Source organism: Bufo gargarizans, chromosome 10 (genome assembly GCF_014858855.1).
Source record: "Bufo gargarizans isolate SCDJY-AF-19 chromosome 10, ASM1485885v1, whole genome shotgun sequence".
NCBI classification, from domain to species: domain Eukaryota; kingdom Metazoa; phylum Chordata; class Amphibia; order Anura; family Bufonidae; genus Bufo; species Bufo gargarizans.
The window spans coordinates 13,280,359-13,289,154 of NC_058089.1; the positions used below are offsets into that span (position 1 = coordinate 13,280,359).

The 8,796-nt window shown below is 53.5% G+C and overlaps 1 protein-coding gene across 2 annotated transcripts; it reads left to right on the forward strand.

Moving 5' to 3' along the window:
- The first annotated feature begins 1,758 nt into the window (after positions 1 to 1,758).
- LOC122920379 (vitamin D 25-hydroxylase) lies at positions 1,759 to 8,784 on the forward strand. 2 transcript variants are annotated; one of them, XM_044269829.1, is made up of 5 exons: positions 1,759 to 2,043; positions 2,994 to 3,135; positions 4,241 to 4,873; positions 5,816 to 6,102; positions 7,553 to 7,689. In XM_044269829.1, exons 1-4 carry the CDS (start codon positions 1,828 to 1,830, stop codon positions 6,100 to 6,102), a joined length of 1,278 nt encoding a protein of 425 aa, XP_044125764.1. In that variant the 5' UTR covers positions 1,759 to 1,827; the 3' UTR covers positions 7,553 to 7,689. The 2 variants fall into 2 exon arrangements, with proteins under 2 accessions (XP_044125764.1, XP_044125763.1); XM_044269828.1 differs by having other exon boundaries at positions 1,760 to 2,043; positions 5,773 to 6,102; positions 7,553 to 8,784.
- Positions 8,785 to 8,796: the final 12 nt, after the last annotated feature.

The following is an 8,796-nucleotide window of genomic DNA, read 5'->3' on the forward strand; positions in this document are numbered from 1 at the left end:
TCCTTACGCTTGCTCGTTTTTCCTGCTTCCACATCATCTTCCAGAACTGATCACTTGTCACCTGATCTCCACTCCCCCGGACAGGCGGTCAGCAGATAATCCGTGTCCTTCCCTGCACCCATCAGGGGTAGCTGTGTGGATCGGCCTAAGCCCAGGTCAAGGTGCCGGCTCCATGGTACCGGGGGTCACAGTCTGGTAGAGGTGGGAGATCACCATGGTACTGGGGGTCACAGAGGTGGTTGGTCACCATCATGCAGGGGGTCACAGTCTGGTAGAGGTGGGTGGTACCCGGGGTCACAGTCTGAGGTAGAGGTGGGTGGTAACTGTGGTACCCGGGGTCACATCATGGTAGAGGTGAATGGTACCCGGGGTCACAGTCTGGGGTAGAGGTGGGTGGTAACCGTAGTACCCAGGTCACAGTCTGGGGTAGAGGTGGGTGGTAACCGTGGTACCCGGGGTCACATCCTTGTAGAGGTGAGTGGTACCAGGGGTCACAGTCTGGGGTAGAGGTGGGTGGTACCCGGGGTCACATCCTGGTAGAGGTGAATGGTACCCAGGGTCACAGTCTGGGGTAGAGGTGGGTGGTACCTGGGGTCACATCCTGGTAGAGGTGAATGGTACCCGGGGGCACAGTCTGTGGTAGAGGTGGGTGGTAACCGTGGTACCTGGGGTCAGATCCTGGTAGAGGTGAATGGTACCCGGGGTCACAGTCTGGGGAAGAGGTGGGTGGTAACCGTGGTCACAGTCTGGGGTAGAGGTGGGTGGTAACCCTGGTACCCGGGGTCACATCCTGGTAGAGGTGAGTGGTACCCGGGGTCACAGTCTGGGGTAGAGGTGGGTGGTAACCGTGGTACCTGGGGTCACATCTTGGTAGAGGTGAGTGGTACCCAGGGTCACAGTCTGGGGTAGAGGTGGGTGGTACCCGGGGTCACCGTTGAAGAATAGGGGGTTCAGCGGCACTCCTTGTTAAGGGTTAGGAGGTGCTCAGTGGTAAGTACATACAGGAATTATCGAAAGACCACGGCACTCTGTAGATATTTTAGTTGCTTATTTTATTTCATATATTTAGTATATATATTTTATTCTTTTGCGTATCAATCCAAAAGTAATAGCCACTGGCCAGTGGCTATTACTTTTGGATTGATACGCAAAAGAATAAAATATATATACTAAATATATGAAATAAAATAAGCAACTAAAATATCTACAGAGTGCCGTGGTCTTTCGATAATTCCTGATAGTACCCGGGGTCACATCCTGGTAGAGGTGAGTGGTACCCGGGGTCACAGTCTGGGGTAGAGGTGGGTGGTAACTGTGGTACCCGGGGTCACAGTCTGGGGTAGAGGTGGGTGGTAACAGTGGTACCCGGGGTCACAGTCTGGGGTAGAGGTGGTTAGTCACCACGATACCCGGAGTCATGGCCTGGTAGAGGTGGGTGGTTACCATGGTACCCGGCGTCACAGTCTGGTAGAGGTGGGTGGTTACCATGGTACCCGGGGTCACAGTCTGGGGTAGAGGTGGGTGGTAACTGTGGTACCTGGGGTCACAGTCTGGGGTAGAGGTGGGTGGTTACCATGGGACCTGGGGTCATAGTTCGGCTGCGGGGGGCGGGGAAGTTAGGGTTACTTAGGTTACTAGGGTTAGGGTACTTTACATATACACTTCTCCATCTGCATACACTCAGCGTTCCCCGGATGGGCGGGGCAGTGACGTCACAGATTACGTAACTAACACCGCCCATTACCCAATCATAAGAGACAGCTGTTCCTGTACGGCCAATAGCGCTCCGGGGGCGGAACCCACGTGTGCTCGGGGCTCCCGTGTGTCATGTCGGCGGGGGGCTCCGGGGCTGCGCTGTGGGGGGTCCTGGCCGCCTCCTCCGCGCTGCTCCTCTTCATCTTCCTCATCAGACAAGTCCTGAGACAACGGAGACCCCCGGGCTTCCCCCCCGGCCCCCCAGGGCTGCCGCTGGTCGGTAACATCCTGGCCCTGGCCGGGGACCCGCACGTCTATATGTGGCAGCAAAGCAAACTGCACGGAGAGGTAAGGGAGGGGCCCCCCTGTATATGGGGGGGTGTGTACGGTCTGTGGGGGTCTGTGCGGGATATATGCGGTATGGGGGGTTGTACAGCATGGGTGTGTGTGTGTATATATATATATAATGAGGGTCTATACAGTATGGGGGGGGGGGGGGCTCTGTATGGTGTTTGGTTAGATTCTGCTTCTCTGTTAGGCTCCATTCACACGTCCGCAATTTCGTTCTGCATTTTGCCCATTCATTCCTATGGGGCAGCATGACGTGCTGCCTGGACACGGAATTGCGGATCCGCACGTTTGGGTCCGCACTTCCGTTCCGCAAAAAATAGAACATGTCCTATTCTTGTTTGCAATTGCGGACAAGAACAGGCATAGTCTATTAGTGCCGGCGATATGTGGAACGCACAATGCTGCTTTCTGTGTATCCGCAAAACACGTTGTGGACGTGTGAATGGAGCCACACTGTTCTGCATCTGCAGCTCTTCAGCTGGTGTCAGACTACAAGTCCCAGCATGTCCTGACATCTCCTGGCGACCGCTTGTCATGAGCGAACTTCATATTTTGGGGTTGGGGTACATGCTGAATTGCTTTATGGATTCTGTTAGCACGGACTGTGGCGTTCCGTTATACATTCCGTCTTGGAATTGCGTTATGATCCGTGGTAACAGAAGCCACCACAATTCAGCAAATGCCCCAACTTCAAAATATGAAGTTCCCGTCTCCCTAATGAGCAGTACAGAGGCTTCTGAGGGGCTCCGCCAGACAGCGCCGTGGAAGTGTTCATGGGCCGTGCAGGGGTTTATATTTGCGGTCACGTGATTCAGCGGAAGAGCTGAGAACCTTGTAGGACCACATGTACTATAACCAGACATCATGTGACCTGCGCAGACTCCACCCCTAGCGTAGCGCCTTAATGTTTACTGACCAGTGTCCATGTAACGACCTCCTCCCCTCAGATCTTCAGCCTGGACCTGGGAGGAATCTCCACCGTGGTGCTGAACGGCTATGACGCTGTGAAGGAATGTCTCGTGCGCCAAAGCGATGTCTTTGCCGACCGCCCCTCACTGCCGCTCTTTCTCAAGTTGACCAAAATGGGAGGTAAGAGCCGGCGTTCACTACAGGACATGTGACAAGGCGTGCAGTCCCATGTAAATGTGTTTCCATTTCTCACCTTTCCATGTAAATGTGTTTCAATTCACTGCAGCAAGCAGTCTAGACAATGCACAGTGAGCTAAAGGCATGGACTGCCGACTGATACATTGTAACAAACCATCAGGGGAGATTTGTCACATTGTAACAACTCCCAGGTCTGGTAATGTTCATTGACAGCAAGCAGAACTTGAGAACTATACTGCATGGTGATGATGCTTCGTGTGCAGTAGACCGGGCCAGACGTGGCGGAATCTGTAGGTCTCGCCCAAATCCGCTGCAGATAGAACGCACATCCCCCGTTACATTGAAAGTGGTAAAATCACACATAAAAAAACGCAGCACCCTTGTAGCACGGTACCTGCCCGCAGAGCGCTCATAGCGCAGTACCTGCCCGCAGCACCCTTGTAGCGCAGTACCTGCCCGCAGCACCCTTGTAGCGCAGTACCTGCCCGCAGCACCCTCATAGGCAGTACCTACCCGCAGCACCCTTGTAGCAAAGTACCTGCACGTAGCGCGCTCATAGTGCAGTACCTGCCCACAGCACCCTTGTAGCGCAGTACCTGCGCGTAGCGCGCTCATAGGGCAGTACCTGCCCGCAGCACCCTTGTAGCACAGTACCTGAATGTAGCGCAGTGCTTGGTGAGATTTTAGCTGCACCCTTACCCTGGGTTCACACCTGAGCGTTTTACAGCGCGTTCAAACACGCTGTAAAACGCTCAAGACATGAAATCCAATGCTTCCCTATGGGAATGGTTCACACCTGGGTACGCGCTGTAAAACGCCCGACGCTCAAACAAGTACTTGAGCTTCTTTGGGGCGTTTTGACGCGCGTTTGTGGCCATAGGACACTGCAGTCAATGACACAAACGCGCGTTTACTATTACAAAAAACGCGCATAAGAACGCGTGACAAAAACGCGCGTAATACGCTTGTAAAACGCGCGTTTGCGCTACGCTCAGGTGTGAACCCAGGGTTAAGGTGAGAGGCGATCGGTTGTGATGCGCCATTTTGAGAATTCTGGGTGGCTATGAATTTACAGTCTCATTTCCAGGTCTTCTTAACGCCAAGTACGGGCGCTGCTGGACCGAGCATCGGAAGTTGGCGGTCAGCTGTTTCCGGAATTTTGGTTACGGGCAGAAGTCGTTTGAGGGGCGGATCTGCGAGGAATCGTCCTTCTTCCTGGATTCGGTGGACACGTATAAAGGGAAAGCCTTCGATCCCAAGCACCTGACGACCATCGCTGTGTCCAACATCTCCAACCTCGTCCTGTTTGGCGAGCGCTTCCGCTACGACGACGACGACTTCCTGCACATGATAGAGATCTTCAGTGAGAACATCGAGCTGGCGACCAGCGCCTGGGTCTTCCTGTACAACGCCTTCCCCCTCATCAGTGTCCTGCCCTTCGGGAAGCACCAGCAGCTCTTCCGGAACGCCAGCGAGGTCTACGACTTCCTCCTCCAGATCATCCAGCGCTTCTCCGAAAACCGCAAACCGCATTCACCGCGGCACTTCATAGATGCGTATCTGGATGAGATGGAGCTCAGCGCTGCTGATCCCGACAGCACTTACTCCACTGAAAACCTCATATTCTCTGTAGGGGAGCTGATCATCGCGGGGACGGAGACCACCACCAACGTCCTGAGGTGGGCGGTCCTCTTCATGGCGCTGTACCCCAACATACAAGGTGAGGGTGCGGAGAGCGCGGCGCTGGCATCGCTGCTGACACAGGGCTTGTGTTTCTACTGGTCTAAGTTATACTTTGTCTTGTAATCCGGTCACATCCAGAGCTGCATTCGCAATTCTGCTGCGCGTGGGATCTGTTTGTGCAGACACAACCCCTACAGTATAGCTTCAATAATGCACTGTACCACATGACTCCTGGACGGCGCACTACATCTCCCACCATCCACTAACGCACAGCAGGCTCTGGCCAGACCCTGGGGATGAAGTCTGCTCTATCAGCCATGGTTACAGCCAGCCTCCCCCTTGGCAGTTCCCTGATGTATTAGTTACTTGGACATTATACTTATTGTAATGTTGTCATCTCTCTGTTTACTGAAGAAGCAGAGTTTCAGTGTAAAGCATGGTGGATGGCAGAAAAGCAGCGTGAGCCCCTGCTGAGACTGGAGATTGATTTTCAGACTACCTTAGGCTCCAGTAGACAGGGCTGCCAGGCTGGAGTCCCTGATCATAGCGATGCCCTGTTAAGCAGAGTTTCAGTGTAAAGCATGGTGGATGGCAGAAAAGCAGCGTGAGCCCCTGCTGAGACTGGAGATTGATTTTCAGACTACCTTAGGCTCCAGTAGACAGGGCTGCCAGGCTGGAGTCCCTGATCATAGCGATGCCCTGTTAAGCAGAGTTGCAGTGTAAAGCATGGTGGATGGCAGAAAAGCAGCGTGAGCCCCTGCTGAGACTGGAGATTGATTTTCAGACTACCTTAGGCTCCAGTAGACAGTGCTGCCAGGCTGGAGTCCCTGATCATAGTGATGCCCTGTTAAGCAGAGTTGCAGTGTAAAGCATGGGGGTGGCTCCTTCTGTGAGTTGCTAATGACACAACTGCTGCTCACTCTGTTTTCTCCTTAGTTCAGGTTCAGAAGGAGATTGACCTTGTGGTTGGACCTAACAGGGCCCCGTCCTTCGAGGAGCGCGGCAGCCTGCCGTTTACCGAGGCCGTCCTGCACGAGGTCCTCCGGTTCTGCAATATCGCCCCCTTGGGGATTTTTCACGCCACTTCCAGAGACACGGTCGTGCGCGGATACTCGATCCCAGAGGGCACCACGGTCATCACCAACCTCTACTCCGTCCACTACGACGAGAAGTACTGGAGAGACCCGGAGATCTTCTACCCGGAGCGCTTCCTGGACAGCGCCGGCCGCTTCACCAAGAAGGAGGCGTTTGTGCCGTTCTCATTAGGTGAGGAGCGACCGCGGTGGTGAAGGTGCCGCCAACTGCACGGGCCGTCAGGTGCAGCTCGTCTGCGGACACTAATGTACCAAGCGCAAGTATCTGGTGGGGGGCCGACCGCTGGGACCCCCACTCGTCACAGGAACATCATCGCTGATGGGCAACAGGGAGCATGCCTCGCCACCGTGACGAGCGGGGTCCCAGCGGTCGGACCCCCACAAGTGTAATGACTATCATTGCGGCTATCTCTCAGGGTCTGACACAATGTTTCATTGTAAAAGCTTTGATATTTTGGTGTCGTGGGAGGCGGAGCCTCTTCTGGGCGCCATCCACCAGATCACGTCTGAGCGGGGAGGTCACAGCGCAGGAGGCCACTTGCTTGGACGAGGCATCTGAGTGGTCGGCTTTGGCAGCAACGTGCCGATCAGCGGCCACACGTGTGCAGTCTGAGCTGCCTGTCACTCCGTGTGTATGAAACGGAGTGACCATCTTTATGGGTTTTGCTCCTGGAATTATTTATGCAGGCACCACACCAAAATATCGGCAGCGGCCGCGTGGTGTCTGCGTCCGATTATTCTCAATGGAAGGGGAGAGCGATGATCAATTGTAGGACTGTATTGCATGCGGAGGAGCAGCTGATTGCGGCCCGGCTTCCTCCCTCAGGACACGGTGCCTGGTAGAGACCTTCAGGAATTGCGCAGTAGCCGCAGCGCAGGCAGGATCGATATAGACTTTGATGTTTCCTATAGGCACCGGTTAGAATCTATCCTGACTGTGCCGCGGCTACTCCGCGATTCCTAACCATTATCCTCAATGGGAGGACGTTCTGCAGTTCATGGGCTGGGGGTCAAAAGCTGCGACGTGTCCCTTACTGCGGTGTGAACAGGAGCCTCTAATATTCCGAATGAAACCCTGCAATCGCCTGCACGCTGCCCGGATTAGGGCGATTGGAGGATCCGCTCCAGGACGGTCCTGTTCACACCACCATACAGTAACACTGTGCCCCTCTAGAATCCAGTATGGGATCACCCCAATTTGGGCAGAGTAGAATAGGGGCACATGGGACGTGGTGCAGGGTCAGCGTTACACAGCCCCCCCCCCCCCCCCCCCCCCCCGGGTCCGTCCACACCCTGCAGAAACCTCCCAAAATATCACTTCCCTTCAGGTGCCTAGAACAGAAACGTCTGCCTTGTGTTAATAAACCCCAACATGTCCACCCTGGACCCATTGGGATTTCAACCTCTGGGTGTAGTGTTTCCATTCACTGACTGCAAGCAGAAATATTGAGGGTGAAACAGTCCGTTATTAGGTTGTGGTACATTTTATGTACAGAAGATTAGGAAGCAGCAGAACCTACAAATTGTGACGGTTGTCAGGGCTCCAGGGAGAGTAGTCAGCATGGCTGCTGATGGTGGGAGTAGTAGTGACCGCTGACCTGGTGCTGCTTTGTATTTTGCAGGGAGGAGACACTGTCTGGGGGAGCAGCTCGCCCGCATGGAGCTCTTCCTCTTCTTCACCGCTCTTCTCCAGCGATTTCACCTCCATTTTCCTCACGGTTTTATACCAAACCTGAAGCCGAAGCTGGGGATGACGCTGCAGCCGTACCCGTACCTCATCTGTGCCGAGAGACGCTGAAGCAGGGGCCCGAGCCTCGCCCCGGTCTAGGACAGATCCGAATCGCCAAGTGCAATAGACTGGAAGCTGCAGTTGTCAGATATCCGACAACGAGACGCAGCGGCTGTAACCCCCTCCCCCACACCGCTGTGGCCTTTATACCGTTCAGTATCACTTTATAGATTCTGATGGTTTTACTGTAATATTTTATATATAAATGTTTTATCACTCCATGGCATGAAATGGTTAATGATCCAGAACATGGGGAAGGTTTATAGCAACGGGGGCCCCGACCCAACTATTCACAAGGGCCACAGCCCTGACAAAGCAAAGGTGATGTCCATAAGACCCATCCACTACTGCGGACAAGATTCCTGTATACGATGGCTGAGGTTGTCACAGCCCCGCCCCCTGCTGATGACATCACTGGTATAAATGCATTGTGAGCACAGGGTGGCGGTTGATATGCTGAAGGTAACGCTCTGCAGTCTGGGTTCTGAGCTATTCGCAGGCCGCCATCCAGGGCGCGGTGCGGCCGCTTCATGCTAAAGATCCCGAGCTCATTGATGCTGTGGCCCCTGAGGATCTCAGCAGAGCAAGGAAAGGATATTGGCCTTTCATCCATCTTGTACGTGGGAACAACCCCGAAACCTGGGTGACTTACCTGCGGACTTACCCGATGTCACAGTCCACATTGGTTAAGTCTGCAGCAGGAAGCGAAGAACTGAAATCCATGAAGGCACAAAAAACAAGAGGCGGCGGTGGGAGGTATATACACGTATATTTATAGTGACCGCGTCATGTGCTTATGTACAAACCGCTGCGCCATTGCTTTACATTTGCGGATTTTTACCTTTTTGTGTTTTCGGTGTTACAAACGACACTAAATACCTAAAAATCCTGAGAGAGAGCGTAGAAAAATATATCAGAAATCTCATCGCCTAAATAAAAAAAATAAAATCCCTTCATTACGGAAAGATTTCAACTTTTTCCAGAATTTTTTTTTTTTGCCTTTTTTTTCAGGGTTGACCACAGAACCTCAAAAAGAGAAAAAAAAAAAAAAGTGGAAAAACACAAGCGGATTATTCT

Coding starts and splice junctions, on each gene's coding strand:
- LOC122920379 (XM_044269828.1), top strand. CDS start 1,828: ATGTCGGCGGGGGGCTCCGGGGCTGCGCTGTGGGGGGTCCTGGCCGCC. Junction 4,874..5,772: donor GCTGTACCCCAACATACAAG/GTGAGGGTGCGG, acceptor TTTTCTCCTTAG/TTCAGGTTCAGAAGGAGATT. Junction 6,103..7,552: donor GTTTGTGCCGTTCTCATTAG/GTGAGGAGCGAC, acceptor TGTATTTTGCAG/GGAGGAGACACTGTCTGGGG.